This window comes from Cupressus sempervirens, chromosome 8 (assembly GCF_028749045.1).
Source record: "Cupressus sempervirens isolate cs-2001-9-10 chromosome 8, ASM2874904v1, whole genome shotgun sequence".
NCBI classification, from domain to species: domain Eukaryota; kingdom Viridiplantae; phylum Streptophyta; class Pinopsida; order Cupressales; family Cupressaceae; genus Cupressus; species Cupressus sempervirens.
In genome coordinates, this window is record NC_143125.1 from 727906060 (window position 1) to 727924052 (window position 17993).

At 33.8% G+C, this 17993-nt stretch overlaps 1 protein-coding gene across 1 annotated transcript; it reads right to left on the minus strand.

Annotated features, from left to right (window-relative positions):
- Window positions 1–2717: 2717 nt before the first annotated feature.
- Window positions 2718–15661, minus strand: LOC149544501 (uncharacterized). The gene is made up of 10 exons (XM_089795976.1): window positions 15380–15661; window positions 5452–5573; window positions 5283–5365; window positions 4976–4984; window positions 4781–4869; window positions 4526–4599; window positions 3997–4047; window positions 3818–3894; window positions 3368–3715; window positions 2718–3238 (listed from the first exon to the last, which is right to left on the minus strand). The coding sequence occupies exons 1-10, from the start codon at window positions 15659–15661 to the stop codon at window positions 2718–2720; spliced, it is 1656 nt and encodes a 551-aa protein (XP_089652102.1).
- Window positions 15662–17993: the final 2332 nt, after the last annotated feature.

Below are 17993 nucleotides of genomic sequence, written 5' to 3' on the forward strand. Positions count from 1 at the left end.
AGACACGAAATGAACTTCCTTTTCGCTGCACTCTGACAATTGGATCTACTGATAACTTCTCCTCTCTGCAACTCTCTGATCTTCTCTTCTTCACCTTCACTCTGATGTCTCTTTGTCTACATATCGAATGAATAGAACATTCCTTTTGTTATACTTGCAAAATATTTTTTCCCTCATTTTTAAATTTCAAAAACTCACCTACCAAGCAATAAATTCTTTTGATCGTTCTACAAGTTGTCATGGAGGTAGGTGGATGTTTGACTCCATGGGCAAATGGCCTTCTTGCATTTAATATTCCAACAATGAAAGATAGTGACTACATGATTATTGCAAGCATACAATTCACCTCTAAAAAAAATGACTGAAATCAGGTTCTTTGAGGGTAGCTTAGATAGTCCAGAACATGATAATAATTGTGAAAAATGCAAATATAAAATTGATTAAAGATTAATAATCAACTATCCCCATTCACATCCAAAACAAAATAAAAATAATAGGAAAAATTTAAAATGTGTGTTTTAGCTAACTAGGCTCTAGAAACATGGACATGCGGCAAAAACAAAAATTGTGTTCAAATGCATGACACTATATAGCGATGTTTCACGGGTAACTAAGGAGGTCCAAAAAATTAAGAAACTAAGAGTAGAAGGGCGTCAAATTTGGCATCTTCTCTATTTATCAATAAACTTGTTGAGGTTTACAAAACCTACCCATTTCTTAAATCCCTACAATTATCTGCTATACAAAAACCAAACATGGGGGAAAATAGTGTACATGGGAAATAGCAGCAAACTGGACTATAACTAGCTTAGTGTAGGGAAAAAAGTAAATATATGCCACAACAATCAAAATACACTTAAAACATCCTATTACAAAGTTAGTATCATCATCCCGGTAATTGCGCTGCATTTAAAGATCTAACAAATATGCTTCACAACTTTCATATTATACAACATTTGCACTGTCCAAGAGTCCAATTTAAATGTAGAAGCCTTTGTACATTTTTTCAGGTTTCCTTGAAATTCAATTCCTACATGTCCCATAATATTAAAGATGTACACCTGCAAATCACAGTTCCTTAATATGCCATCAAAATGATTGAACATTCAGATCAATGAAGACATTAAGGTCAGCAGCACATGTCACCACACTTGTCACCAGCTTGTTATTTTCAGTAACATCCACCTATCATAGTAGTCTTTGTAGAAATTGAGGACCACCCTAATACACTTTGTGAAAGGTGGATGGACAAAATAAACTAAAATAAAAAATACTCAATGTGTTGCAGCACTATTATATTTCACTAAACAATTTGTCCATATCAATAACATTACAAGATGTCTCTCTATTTATAGAAGTCTTAGATTTCTTAGATTATTTTTTGAAACATCTAAATTAGCCAACATAGGACAAGTAGACTTTTCTGGAAATATCTAAACAACTTCTAAAACTTTACAAACTTAAATATTAATTTGACCTAACCCTATTCAATAATCCAAGAATTTCTAGAATGCTCTATTATGCTTTTACGTTTCATTTGAGGGTAAATTACACATACCAACACTCCCCTAATTTCAACCTCAAATGTTGTTGCATGCAACTCCAAATCTTTTCTTTTGCCTTATGGCAAAATGCTATTTTCCAATAATCTTTATATCCATTAATGGATGAATAGTGTCTTCCAAAGCTGCAACCTTTAATTTCTAAAAACATTTTCAACAATTGGCTGCCAACGATTTCCTCTTTTCACAGGATCCACTAATAATCTTGCCTCATTTGTCACAAATGCAAGTGATAGGATTCACTAATAACTTTGATCAAATTCATGTCTTCTTTCAGCTACCCCTTGATAGCCTCATTATGAGATCTATCACAAATGGTGATAGGATTCACTAGAAATTTAAATTAGCTTCATCTGTCACAAATAGTGACAGGGTTCTCCAAATAACCTTGCTCTGCAAAATAAAAAATCTCTTTGTCTTCAGCTATCCCTTGGTTAGCTGCTTCATTCAAAATGGTAACAAAATTCTCCCAATTAACTTAACTAATTCCTCTATCACAAATGGTGCCTGAATTTTCTTGACCTTTCTCTGATACCACTTGTACGAACCCACAATGGCTCTAGTACACTTTGTAAAAGGTGGATGTATAAAATAAACTAAAAGGTGGATGGACAAAATAAAATAAAATGAAAAATACTTAATGTGTTGCACACTAATATATTTCATTAAATGATTTGTCCATATCAATAACATTATAAGATGCCTCTATTTATAGAGGTCTTAGATATCTAAACTAGCCAATTTTCTAGAAATGTCTAAACTTAAATATTAATTTGACCTAACCCTATTCGGTTCTGGAATGTTCTATTATGCTTTTACAACCTCCAGAATTTTAAAGTATAATAGTGATAATAAAACAAATTAGGAAATTATAAAAACAATAAACTCTAAAGAACAAAAATAAAAAATGCAGAGAATGCTTTTCTAAAATTAGATAAATTGTAAATAAGAATCAGGTCGTAAAAAAATGATAAAAGCCTAACAAAGTAAGTACATAAGAGTTTCATCGCATAAAATCAAACAAAACAGTGTAATTTTCAACAGTTAGATTGTTCCAATTCGATACGATGGATGTGTCACATTTCAAAAAATACTCTAAACATTGGCTTGAGACCACTAGAATCCTAATTGGACTGTTACTTCAACATTCTTATATCACTGGAACATCCTCTTATCAGTCCAGATGTTGAACATAACAGGAGGTTGGCATGCTGCTCCTGCGCTAGGTCCATTTTCAGAAACAGGAAGAGAGTGTGTTTGTAAGTTGGTATAAGGCATTACATTCTCATGTCCAGCTTTTATAACACCTGAAGATTCCCCAGGGAAGCAAAATGTGAAGGCACCCAAAGACAGCATGTTTTGAAAAATAGGTACCCTTGAAACAAACAATCCTTCCTGAACATTATTCAACTGAGTTGATAGCGAAGCTTGTGATGGAAGAGAGATATCTTCAGTTTCCAATCCATGGTTAATTTCCATGTTCTTTGAGGTTGAATGACCATACATGTCTGTGGGTGCAATACAGTACGTGCAGGAAGATACATTCCCAATGCTTTCCACATTCATGGGTGTAGGTTTGAAGCCCAATAGATCGCATTGAAAAACATCTTCCTTATTTCCTTCTCCAAGTCTACTTCGCTTTGCTTTCCTTGCGTTGCTTGCCTCTTCCTGGTTGGCTGTGAGTTCAAACAAGAATCAGTAGCCTTCTCATCTAGTTTGATTATTGAGAATTAATTATACATCAACTTAATGTAAACAAAATTTATTGGAAACGCTACAATAAAAACTGAGAAAATTTTTCTCACTAAATGCAGGTGGGAGAGATGTGTGTGAAGGAAGAGCGGAACATCCCATCCCCAGTCCATAGTCAGCTGCATCTGATATGTTTCCAAACACATTGTTGGGTGCAATACACTCTTTGCACGAGGATATATTGTTGCCAAACAGATTGTATGGATGACAATCATTACTGCCATTAGCTTCCTTATCCTCTACTTCAGGTTTTTTTCGCTTTGTTTTCTTTCCCAAATTTAGTTCACTATTCATGATGGCTTCAACAGCATATCTGCTTTTGTCAAAGTTTGTAAAAGCATTTTCTCCTCTCAATTTAATTGCAGCAATGTCATATGCCTCGGCTGCCTTTACCTGATCGGCTGTAAGTTTAAACAAGAATTATAAGCGTTTTCATGCAGTTTGATTATAAGATGTACTGGGAATTCTTGTTCAATTTAGTATATTAAGAAAGATGTGCTCACTGAATGTTCCCAGAAACAAATCTCTTTTGCCATCAAACCTCCCAAACCTAGCCTTCCACTGTCCATCTTTGTATGCTCTGCGAATATTTATCATTGATTTGTAACGCGAAATTAGGTTAATGCTCGCTGTTATGAGTGACATTTAAATAAAATTCGAAGTAAATTGTTAAAAATCAAACCGTGTCACTCCTCGGTATGCTGATTTCCTTGGAGAAAAACCAGCGCCACTCCTACAAAATTAAGATTTGTAAAGGGTTAGATTTGAATGGTACACATTTAAAACTAAAACGAATTCGTATTTATATCATGGATTAGAAAAATATGTCCACAGTTTGGAATGTATGAACATAGAGCGAAAAAATCGAGAGACAATTCAGATCAATTGCATAGCCGTAAAGATTTTATAATATATTTTACGAATGTATAAACATAAATTTTTATAAAGATCAAAAAATCCACACCAATGATATAAAATGAAAAGTTTAGACGCCTACGTTGTTGAATTTTTAAATATAAATCCAAGTAAACCTTTTTAAAGTTCCTTATGAGCCTATTTGTAACATATTCATGTTTTTTTCCACGTGGACGTAATATTTAGCACCAGAAATATTTCACCAATTTCGCTATAATCATATTGGCAAATCCTTATCGTTGCATACATATATGGCAAACCCTTATCGGTGCATAGATAGGAAGAAGTCTGATTACCTCCTAATAAATTCAATACATCCTTGCTTTGACATGTTCTTCATTTCTTCCAACTCTTTCTCATAGTTTTCTATCTGCAGAAACAGATTAGACTGATTAAACAGTATGACTGAGTACAGAATAGTTTGAACTCTTATGCCAGAAATCCAAATGATATACCATATGGTTGAATCATAGCACAACATTGAGTACTTTACGCGGGAAGGCCAAATGATATACAATAACGGAAAGCGTAAAAATCTAGAAAATTTATACCGGAAAGTTTGTTAAAACTGATGGACCCCAATACTTCAGAACTGCCAGATCGTAAGCTCTTGCTGCTTTGTCCTCCTCATCAAATCTCCCTTCATTATATCAATGGACGATTAAATTACAGATCGAAACTTCAGAGAGACTATGAAATGGCAACACTAGTTATGTATAACACACCAATTAAAAGCATCTGCTTACCGAGAAATACTGGAGAATCCAATCGTTATACTCCAGAATTAAAGAATCATAATAGGACGTTAAATGTACACAAATTAGCATCCATGTAAGAATAAAATGGTTGTTAACTATCCACTCTTATGAAGGAACTCTATAATTTTAATAAAGAGAAGTTAATAAATAAAAATCAGAGATTATATTTCAAATCATATCCCACTTCATGGATGAAATTCGGTCACGTACTTCAGTGAAATTTCAGATGTCAAAGAGATGAATTTACAAATAATTTTCTAACAAACTTATTACAATAAAAATTCCAACAACCAACCTTGTTTACTCTTACGGGTATGACCGTCTTTTGCGCAGCGGCCGTCCGACAAATGGGCCTCATATCTCCCTGTCGATAATTGCCTGCAATGGATCCCACACACTGTTACTTGAATCATTTTACTTAAATATGAAATACCCTTATATTATTAAAGTAAATGTAAACACACCTAGTAACTCCGCGGTAGACTGAACTGGTTTTTTCGCACCCAGCTTTGGATGTGTTTATGGGATTCATCAGTACTGACATGAAGTTTTCACTGTTAGATTCTGCATGTATAGGATATGCAAGCTAAATTTAAAGGCCCAGATGTCAAATTAGAATTGATTAATTCAAAATAAAAAACAATGTCAATGAAGAGTAATGCTAAGCTATTATGAAATAAGTAGAAGATATATCTTACAATCTCAAGATATCATTTGAGATGAGATGATCTATATTTTTCATTAAGAATAACAATCAGATTCAGACAAAAGAATGATATATAGTCAATATATTGAAATAAGAATAGCCTAGGGTTTCAAAGGAAAGAACACACAAATATAATAGAGACAAGGCAAAAGCTATCACAGTGCAAAAGGAAAAAACAGGCAACAGAGACATAAAGACAAACTCTATAAAAAACAACAATTGAGACTGAGTGGAATGCTCAGATTTTGATGAAGGCATGATGTACACAGACAATATATTGAAACAAGAATAGTCTAGGCCTCCACAAAAATTGGAAAATATAAATCTGATAGAGACAAGGCAAGATCAATTAGACCATACAATATAGGACAGACAAAAGAGTGTGAAAGACAAACCTATAATAAAACCATGGTGACTTAACTGGAAAAAGTGATAGAGTTATTGGGACGAATAATTGATCGTAGAAAGTCAAATATATAACAAAACCATGGGGATAGAGCGGAAAAATCCCATACCTTTCGTAATCAAAATAAAAATATCAAACAACTATTCACATACATAGATGATCCAATGCCTTGAAAGCGATCTTTTGAAACATAGATTTTCAAGATAACATTCTTAGACTGAGGGATTACAAGATTATACATATACAGAAAAAAACCCTAAATTTAAAACCCTAAAGCATAATAAATTTTATCAATTATTTATTATTTTATTAATTGAGACAAGGCACGATCAACTAAATTCCATACTAAAGAACACAAAAAAATCTATAATAGAACCATGGTGATTAATGGAATGTCTTGAGTGTTATAGGAACTAATAATTTGATTCAATCTCAGAAAAACCCAAATCTGTAATAAAACCATGGGGACTGAGTGGAAAAGGAGATAAAGTTATACGGATCAATTGTTGGCTAAATCTCATACCAAATTAATAATACTATTCAAACAAATTGAAACAATGATTTAGATTTAAATGTGCGCAATCTATTACCTTCAAAAAGACAATGCCTTACTCAACTCTTCTTTGTAATCAAAATCAAAATATTGGTTCGCATACACAGACGATCCACCACCTTCAAAGCGATCTTATGAAATAAACACATATTATACATATATAAAGGAACAAACCCTAAATTAAAAACCCTAGGGAGGTCTTGGGTACAAATTTTCTTTAGATTAACCCAAAATGATAATTTTAATAATAATAATAAACAACTCAGCTTTAAAAAAAATATCAATGTCAAATCATATGTTTTTCAATTTACATTTTCATTATAATTTATTTAATAATTATATAATTTATTTAATTAAATAAATTATAAAAAAAAAACTTAATGTCTAAGAAAAGGGTTAAAAATGAAGAATATTAGTTACTATTTACTTATAAAGACTTTAATACATTTTATATAGTATTGAGATCAAATGATTTAGACTTCCTATAATTTATGATTGTCAAATAAAATAATTAAAACCTTCTTAACAATTTGAGGATAATTTTTTATTATTATATGTAAATTTTAATTATAAATTTTATTAGACATTGAACTTAGTAATCTTATAATACGAACTATTCAAGTTTCAATTTTAATTTAGAACTTAATGTCATATCCCACATTTACACATTGAAGAATATAAAATAAATAAGATAATATAGTTCATGTGGTGAAATAAATGTGAAATGGACTACATATAGGCTTTCTATAGCCATGTATCGCTATAGGAGGATTGTTTATCATAGGAAAATATAATGCACCCATGATGACTAGCTACTTGACATAAGCCTAGAGGGTAAAGAGGGAATCTCTGAGCTACCATTTTTTAGAGTTTCACATGAAAGGCACAAAATTAGGATCACACAACATAATAGAGAGGAAAAAATTCAACAATGGATAAATAATATTCATTCAATAGGCAAGACATAAGGCCCACTTCGTTACAACCATAAAAGTCTTAATTATAATCAGCAAGCTTAACAACTCAGGCGTACAAAGAAAATTTTCAATATTTTCTCCTATCTATGTTTAGTCTACTTTTCCTAAAGCTAGATTTACACTTTTATAGCCAACAAGAACAAAAGTTAGCATATCAAGCATTTTTTTACAATTGTAGGTCCTCTCCTAAAGGAAAAATCAGAAACCCATCAAGCAAGGAAATTAAATTATGTATGGACAAGGATACATGTAAATGTGTCCAAGAAAGGGAATTCCAAGCATATGAAATGTTGAGATGTCATATGAAACAACATTGAAGCCAATCCCATAATTACTCAATCTTTTGGGAAATCAAGATACCTTGATCAAAAGAAGGATTAACTTTCACAAGTGATGAGATTATATTTTGTGCTCCTAGAGAAAGGATCAATGATAGATCCACATTAAGGAAAACATGAAAAACAACATTCATTTATCAAACAAAAAAACATTAGAAAAAGAAAGAAAATATTTTTGGTGATGTAAGATTTCTAAAGTACCCAAAATTCTACTCATTTGAAACCTACAATAACAAAAGAACCAATGTCCACAATGAGAAGTCCGAATACTCTAAGAAGTATCATAAAGCTCAAACTTCTCCCATGTGATCCATGTTTTCTATTGAATAGGCTTGTTTTGCAACTAAATTAAGTACTCTTTGTAGTTCTTTCCTTTAGTGTTCTTACTATTTCTTGTGCCTAAAATATTTTCAATCTCTTCTATCTTCTTCTTAAGAAAATCATGTTTATCACTACCACTTCATGTAAATCATACTATTCAAAATAGGTGAGATATCTATATCTTCCATCAATTTCACTTCAAAAGTATTTCCATTTTCATGTTCCTTCAAGGTCTTATAAGAACCAAATTTTTTCATCTTCAACTTACTATATTTACCACTTAGAAATGTATTTTTCTTCAAGCATACCATTACCTCGTCTTTAAGTAAAAAATTCTCATGTCTTGTAATTCTATCTTGTCTATCTATATATACTTAATTACTTTCATGTAGATTACTCTTAACTTCTTCGTGTAAATTCTTCATAAAATCCATAAATCCCTAAAATTTAGCATTGTTCTTTATCTCAACATCCAATTTCCTTAGTTTAGTAGTTTCTCTAGGACTTATACCATTTAAAATTTCAAAAGGACTCTTCGTAGTACTTTTATTCACAAAATTCTTATATGCAAACTTAGCTTGTGCTAAAATCAAATCCCAATTAAAAGGTCTTTCTTCAATCAGACGTCTCAAAATGTTACCAAAACTTTGGTTCACAAATTTAGTTAGTTAATTTGTCTATGGATGTGTTAGAAATAATAAAATTGAAATGAATTAAAATTAAAGAATTATAAATTAATCCAAGAAATTTTGTGATGAACATAATTACCATCATTTATAAGAGCTTCCCAAGGTCAACACAAAAGAAGAGACAAGGATTTTGAAAGGGGAAGAAAAGAAAACCCCTTGTGAATTATATGAATGAGGAAAATGCCTAAGAATGAAGAAAGAGAGAGAGAAGGAGATAATGTGGAGCCATAGGGCTCATTACATGAACTACATTGTGATTGTGTGTTAAGAATGAGAGAGAAGCATCTCTTATAAAGAGATGAGAGGAGGAGTTATTTGTAACTCCCATGTGAATGATTGCTACATTCATAAGTGTGTGCATAACAAGTGTCATAATCCTCTTAAGGAGGAATAACTATTTTCCTTAATAAAGGAATTACAAAATAGACTTGTCCTCACATGTGGACTAGAGGACAAATAACATAAGGGATACCTTGGTTTATCCCATTTAATAAATACAACCAAGGAAAGATTACCAATTCTAACACTTCCCTTTAATCTTTACTTGGGGAAATTACATCAAAGGGTATTAAACCAAAATTTTACAATGATATACTAAATAGCAGCAACTTGAGCTTTGAGAATGTCTTCAATTATGTGAAAGGTCTCTTGTGAGTTTAGGTAGATCTTCATAGAGCAAAGTGGATAGGTCATAAAAGTACACCAAATTTTGTATGTTCCTGGATGGATTACCTGAAATACATAGACACAAGAAACAAGAGAACTATGCACAAGAAGTATTTCATCTTATATGCAAATTAGAAATTCTTTCGAATAAGGATAATAAAACTCTTATAGAGAAACAATGAGGAAAATAAAACATGTTACCAAAAAACAATGGAGATAACCTGATATCAAGATGAAGTATATGCTGAAAATATTATCAAAAATTTTGATCAATATTCTCATGAAAGGTATATTATACTAATGTACTAATGACCACAGAAAAGACCAACTAATGATACTTGCATCAACATTGCATCAATCACATGGATATAGGCAGTCCACTTAATGAATCATCCCACTGCAAGTTAATGGGGGCATCCCTCCATAACGTGCATGACTTGTGATCTAAGCAATAAAGTATGCAAATCATTATCACATTAATATGTGAAAATAAAGTAAAAAGAGAGACATGTTGATCAAATTAGTATTATCATGATTTTTCTTAGGATACTCAAAGGAATGGATTATGAGGATTTAACAACATATTTCTTTCAAATTGGATCAAATCATCTAAATTTGGAGGGAAACTCCAATAATAACATCCTCTTCATTGAGGAACAAGATGGAACAACATGGAGGGAAACTCCATAAAAAATGCCAATCTTTCAAAATAGAACAAATAGAATCAAATGGAGGGAAATTCCATATAAATATCAATCTTTCAAAATGGAACCAATAGAACCAAATAGAGGGAAACTTCCTAAAAATATTATCCTATCAAAGTAGAATAGATAGGATCAAATGGAGGGAAATTCCATATAAAATGAGTGCACACCAATATAGGATAGAGGGATACTCCATGGGCCAGATAAGGAAACTATGTATCAGTTATACTGAGGGGACTTACATAGTTAACCTTGGAAAAAATGGCTCCCTATGCAACTCAAATAAATCATGTAGATCAATGGTATAAAACCATAAAGTGCCAACATGGGCATAGAACAATGCTATAAAAGCATGCAACCATGTGTATGTTAAAATATCACAATGAAGGAAAATGTGTAAGATAACTCATAATCCATTTAAGGTATCCAAGGAAGATCAATGGAAAAAATAAACAAAGTATGGATATCAGGTATAAACTCCTTTGAGAGTAAACATGAGTACTTAGTTCATTTTGGGAAGGTATATATCAATTTTTGAATCAATATAGTTATAAATAAAATTATATATTTATCTAGGTATATATGTGTGCACCCATATATACTTAAATAAATATATGATAAGTCACAATATTTACCTTTAAAAAGCATTGATAGTATCCTTCTATAAAAAATATAAATAGAATGAATATTTTGAATAAAGACAAAATGTCTTAAATAGTAATTTTTGATAAATTAAAATAATGAAATGTATCACAATCAAAGAAATGCATGATCATTAGGAATGACTGCCAAATCAAATAGAGTACTATTTTTTGTTAAAGAATAACATAACAAAATTTTCAAAATGATGAAATCCAAAAAAGCATATTACATGAACAACTAAAAAAATTGATTTTGTGTATACATGAACAGAGACGATAAAGAAATGATATAAGTTTAGCAGTTACAAAGGAATATAACTAGAATAGACAGTTGCAAGTAAGATAAAAAAGAATCCCCTAACATGCATTGGGCAGTCAATAGTGTAATCAAATAGAAAAGGAAAAAAAATTCTATAAGTTGCAAACAAAGAGAATGAAGTTGAGAGAAGAATTTAGAGTCTTACTCAAAAAATTCAGTCGAGCTAGTTCTAGGTGAAGGTAAAGCATCTGAAAGTAGAGAATGCAAAAGTATATTTTTTCCATGAAAAATAAACTTATATTTCTTATGTATTTTGAATGCAGGTTGCTGAGAGGAAATGGATCACAAAGTGTTGAATCTCCAAGTGATGATTCCCATTTTAACATGGGAATTTCCACTAGAGTCAACATACCTGAGGAGAGATTTTGATGAACTATTTCAAGGAATGCCTGGAGAGGTGGAGCATGCAATAAGGAGCATAATAGGAGATGGGGTGTTGAGGCCAAGGGCACCACGACCTATCTATTAGACTCAAGTATTGTCCATATTATACTGAAACATATATGATATGTTACCTGAGTACAAGATGTTGGTGAAGATTCAAGAGATCTATATTAATTCATCTTTTGTAAATGCATCCATATTGGATGAAGCAATCAGTGGTTATATGTTGCATGGTTCAAAGGCATGGGTGGGAGGAATTATTCCCATCAAGAAGTTTGATGAGGATATGGTACAAATGACCCTTTTGGATACTATGAGGATAGGGTTGCGGCTAAGGAATCACATGTATTTTGAAAGGAAAATGATTCATATTGCAGAGCTACTGCCAACAGATATGTTGGCTAGGGCAAATACATTATTTGATGCAATCTTAGTCATGGTCCAATACTGTGAGAGTTGAAGGGTTTGTCCTCAGATGAGGGCCTCTTCTAGGGAATACAACATAGGGATTATAGTGGAGTTAGTGGCTTCTACAAACCAGGTGTAGGGAGTTGGGTCTAGAGGAAAGGGTTAGAAAGGTTAGGCATGCAATAGGTTTAGGTTTTAATTATGATAGAGAGGGAAAGAAAAGAAACATTTATGTACTGATTTTTATTTGCAATCAACTAATGAAAGGATGGAGAGTATTGTATTAATTGCCTACACAAATTCATTTTAAGAAAGAAATGTTAGTGTAGTTTTTTATTTTTCCTATTTTGCTAGGTTTTTCCTACACTTTTAATAATCTCGCTTAGGTTAATAAAGCATGTCTTATTAGGTGAATGGTTGTGAGGTGTCACCTTCCTACATGTGAGCATCCATAGCTATCTTGGAAAGATACTTTGCTATCTTTAGTCTGATAGATAGTTGCTCCTCATTGGTTGGTGTTGCCACCTCCTCCCTCTTCCTAGCCTATATAAGCATGCTACTTGGCTTGTATTTGTATCTCTTGTTTTTGCATCCTCTTAATGCTATTTTGCTTCCAGCATTTGCATTACTCTCTTGGAGACTAACTCTATGTTGCTATTTTAATTTTGTATCATCTGCATTCATAGTTTAGATATTTACTCTTTGCACTAGTTTTCTGGGTTATTAATCTTTTCAGATTCTAACATGGTATCAGAGCTTTTCTATGTGCAAGAGTAGATTTTAGTTTCCTTATTTGAGAGATTTGGGGGGGGGGGGGGGGTGGCTAATAAACTTTTTTGTAGTTTTTTGAAAGCAAAAGTATGCTCTTCTCTTGCATCTTTGGATGATCCTGAGAATCAGAAAAGTTTTGACAAAAATGGTTTTTCTCTGGGGTTTCAATCTCAAATCTGACAACCAACTTACATATTTGGAGTTTTCAATCAGTATTGCAGGTTCTCGCATGCCATTGATGGACTTAGGAATCTGATCCAGCATTTGCATGTCATATTCTAGTTGTTGGGGTCATTTTTTGATTTTTGGAGCCGTTTTTTACTGTTAAAGGCATCTAATATACACTATAGAAACATCTTTTGTACATCAAAAAGAAAAACTCTTTCTGGGTTTTGTTTGCAGCCCCGAAAAACCATCTGGGTATCTTTTAGATTTTGCATACAACCTGTATATTTTGCAAAATCGAGCATGCAAAGCTACAGCCATACCCCTCTCCGTTGGCAGTCGCAGATTTGAACGCAGTTTTCAAATGTCTCGTTCTTGCTCATGCGGACTTCGATTTTGATGATTCTTGTTATGAACTTGGCTATTTTTTTGTGCTCTATCCACTAGTGGAGTTATTTTTTGATTTTCATGCATGAATTCTTCAGAAATTGCAGATTCTCAGCCGTGACTGTGCACAGTTCTCATTTTGAAAAAACTTCGAAGGATCATAACTTTCTCATACGACCTCGTATCGAGGCAATTCTTTTTTTGAAAATGCATGATTTTTTTAGTAGATCGCAGTGGTGCTATTTGTTTCCTTGATTATTATGCCCAAGTTTCACTTTTAGCATAATCTCTTCATGAGGAGGCCCTGTTAGTTTTTTTGCCGTAACTTGAGCATACTGATGTATTTTTTTGATTTGAAAATTGCATCGAAAAGCTGGTTTCGAGACAGAGATGATGGTATAGGTTTCTTTAATTTTTTTTGTAGTTTGGTTTCCTATTTTGGTAGTCAAAGCAAGATGTTCTATTTTTCCTTTTGAGAGTCATATCTCGCTCATTCAGACTCTTTTCTGGGCTCGCCAGATATTGTTGGAAAGCTGGTTCTATGAGTTATTTAGTTGTAGAGGTCTTTTATCCAGATTCTACTCCAGGTTCTTTCTCCTTCGAGTTTTGCACTTTCACACTCTAGCGGATTACTTGGATTCTACAAGTCTTGGAATCTCTTCTTCTGTTCTTTTGGCTCACTTTTCTTTCTGACTTCTAAGCATTGTATGCTTCTATTCTATTGAATTCCTTTTTTGGTAAATGCACTGAGATAAAGTGCCTGCTTTTGCATATCTAGGATCTTGTACACCTTGTGTTTGTTTGTACTCACACTCAGTTATAAAGTGCCATGGGGGGTCATGATGTTTTGCCATTTTGTGCTCATCCACCTTTTTCAAGTGAATTTTTCTTCCACGACATTAGCCCATGCAGTGTGTCGGTGACACCGCCCTTTATCCTGTGCTTGTACTTCTATTGCACTATTGGTGTTCCTGATTCTTCTTCTTGCAGATGTTTTTAGCATTGCATTTCAGTGTTCCTGTCACCCCTCTCCCTATTCAGCATTATGGGGGGGTTCACCTATTAGCTTTATTGATTCCTTGGTTCGGTTGAATGATCTACATATTTAGTTTTTGTTCCTACGTACTAGGCGGATGCAATGGCTAGGCACCTATGCATTTCGGTGAGATGGTTCATCTACTATATAGACACTCATTCATTCCTACTTTTGGAGGTCACCTCTTCGATTGATCAACTCTTCATGCTGTAGTAGCAGAGCGAGAAATAGAATAAGAAAGGTTTATGTTTTGTGTGTTTTAAATTTAATGTTTTCAATAAATATCCTACATGTGGTGGCATACCTAGAGTAGTAGTTCGATGAGCTCTCCAGATATAGCCACCTAGGACCAGGTGTAGGTTCTTTAAATTAGAATAGTTTTAATTCATAGATAATGATTGTCAGATTCCAATAATAGGTAGTAGGCAGTTTTGGATTCTTATCCTTTTCTTGGATAGAAGACGAAAAAATGTTTCTCATCCTTTTATTAGAAAAGGAGAGTCAGTTTTAAATAAGCCAGTTGGCTATGTAAGGGATTGATTCGAACTTGGGTAATAGAGAAAAGTTTCAGTTTTTGCTTTGTTCCTCTCTCATCCTATAAATCGATATCTAAAAGAGAGTAATCGAAGTGGGATAACTTTGAAATGATTTATGCAAGTTTCGATGATGTTTCTTGTCATATATCTTGTCATAGATCTGCAGATGAATAAAAGATCTTTATGAATCAGTGATATACAATTTTTTAAGATCCATGCTTTGCCATCATAGATCGTGAGGAGTTTAGAACAGTAGATTTTTGTTGTGATTGAAAGGTCAGCAGAGGGGGAGACTCGAACCACTGGATGAAGGGAGAGACTTGTTTCAAATTTTACTGAGGATTTCGCCAAGTCCTCTCTGTCAGGGTTTGATTCTTGTTTTCACAGAGGGCGATGAGATTATAGCTGAGTTGCGGAGCTGAGGGAGGGCACGGTGCACGCAACCAGGGAAGTCCGAGGGAAGTGCAATTGTTGACTGTGATGTCTGAGGGAAGGCCGATTCTGAACATCCCTCGGCTCTCGGCTTCTCCTGTTTTCCGCTGAGGTTGCATGCTATACTCACCTGCGCTCCTGCCACGAAATTGATAGAATATTTTGTGTTCATGGATTTCGTTCCCTTCTCCAATACATGCAGCCGTATGGGTTGAAAAGAGATTGAATATAGCATATCGATAGCATCGTGATGCCGAGTTGGAGAAGATAGATTTGTCTCAAGATTTTAAAGTTTCGATTTATGTTATAGAAAATGAGATTGAAAAGTTTTTGAGAACCATCTCTTTTATTATGGGGGTGTTGAAGAGTATATGGTTTTAAGGAAGATGAGAATATACCTTGTAGTTGACTGATTTTTCCTTTCGTAAGAAATTGACTGACAGAGTGTTTGCAGATTTGCTTGAAGAACTCATTATAGACTTTATTAAGATAAAGAGAAGATCCACTGTTCAGTCCCTTGAGTGTTTAATCCCTCGAGGGGAGTTCCAGTGTTGATCACTCTACATCATTTTTGGTATCAGAGCTTGAGAGTTGCAGGTTGTGAAGTTATATGTTGAATGCCCCTGATCAAGATTCTTTAGTAGGGTCAAGCGAGATGGTGACCAATGCAGAGTTAGCAAAGAAGGTCGAGAAGCAAGAAGAACTTCTCCAGAATGAGAATAGAGAGTTGAAGGGAATAGTGGCAGGACTAGCCAGTAAGTTGGAATATATGCAGAATGTAGTTGAGAAGAAAGAAATGAAAGAAGGAATGGAAGAAGAGGAAGACGTACCCGACAGTGAAGAAGATAGAATATCCGAGAATGAGAAGCCATTTTTTAAAGCTTTGAAGGCTTTGGGAGGAAAACCCGTTGAGTTACCTATGTTTACAGGAAAGATGGACACTGAGTTAGTGTTGGAATGGATTGAAGCCTTAGAGAATCATTTTGAATGTGAGAAAGTTTCAGAATCATAGCAAATTAAATTGGCCAAGTCCAGAATGAAGGGAGCAACCCTTACATGGTGGAATTTTGTGCAAGAAGAAAGGGTAAAGGAAGATAAGAGGAAGATCTGTTCATGGAAGAAGATGGTGTCAATGATAAGAGAGACGTATCTCCCTAAAGACTATGAGGTACAGTTGCATCAGAAGAGGCAGAATCTTAGACAAAGGGATATGGATGTCTGTACTTATACAGAAGAATTTCAAAAGTTAAGTTTAAGATCAAAATTTGTAGAACCTGAGAGTATCAAGGTAGCAAGATACCTAAATGGTTTGAGGATGAACATACAAGAAGAGTTGTAGTTGCTAAGCCCTAACACCGTAGCTAAGTGCTATCAGTTGGCTTTAAAGGTGGAAGAGAAAATCAAAAGGAGACAAGAAAATAATAAAAAAGGCAGAGGAAGACAACCATTCAGAGGAAGAGTTACATTTTCAGGAAGGAGTCCAAATTTTCAGCCACAAACGGAGATGCATAATGAAGTTAATAAGTTTGATAATTTCAGAGGAAGTTTCAGAGGTAGAAGGCCAAATTTCAGATGAAGATCACCAGGAAGGACGAATGGACCAATAAGATGCTACAACTGTAATCAAGAAGGTCATATGGCATACAAATGTCCAGCAAAAGAAAGCTCTAGTACTCATGGAAAAAGGAGAATACACCTGGCACAAGAAGCAGATTTACAAGAAGATTTAGAAAGTTATGTTTATCTAGAAAAGGGGGAAGCACTTATGATGAGAAGAACATTGTTGAAAAGGCCTGTCAAAGAAGAACCACCACAAAGGAAGTCCATTTTCAGAACTACCTGCAAATCTGGAGGAAAAGTTTGTAAGGTACTAGTAGACTCTGGCTCTACAGAAAATTTTGTGTCTCTTGAAATGATGGAAAAGTTAAAACTACCAAGAATACAACACCCGTATCCTTACAAAATATCTTGGTTGAATAAAGGCCAGCAAACTATAGTGGAAGAGCAAGCTTGGGTGGAATTTCAGATTGGAGCCTATAAGGACAGATTATTGTTTGATATTGTTAATATGGATGCATGCCATTTACTTTTCGGCAGACCCTGGCAATATGATCTCAAGGTACATCATGATGGAGTGAAGAATACATATACCATTACAAAGAATGGAAAGGTCATTGAACTGATACTTTTAGTTGAGCCAAGTCAAGAAAAATCAAAAGCCACAGAAGCCAAAGTTATGGTGATGGGTAAGAAAGAATTCTTGAAAGAGGTGAAAGGAAAGAAGAACCCACTCTTTGCACTGGTTCCTGTACTCAAAGACAAATTACAGAATGATGCTGAAAATCAGACTGAGGGAGAAAATTTAGAGATGGAGTCTTCAAACTTGAAGGTGGAAGTGATAGAAAAGAAGAAGGAAAAGGTACCTGACGAAGTGGAACCAATTCTCGACAAGTACAAAGAAATTATAGCTGATGGAATACCAAAAAGTCTCCCACCAGTGCAAGAAATCAGTCATTGCATTGATCTCATACCAGGATCAGCATTACCCAACAAGGCGGCATATAAAC

Excerpts from the sequence above, each read along its gene's own strand:
- LOC149544501 (XM_089795976.1), bottom strand. The coding sequence starts at position 15,661 with ATGCTATATTCAATCTCTTTTCAACCCATACGGCTGCATGTATTGGAG. Across the intron at positions 5,366-5,451 it reads GTCTACCGCGGAGTTACTAG|GCAATTATCGACAGGGAGAT; the intron begins GTGTGTTTACAT and ends GATCCATTGCAG. Across the intron at positions 3,239-3,367 it reads ATCTCTCCCACCTGCATTTA|CCAACCAGGAAGAGGCAAGC; the intron begins GTGAGAAAAATT and ends TTGAACTCACAG.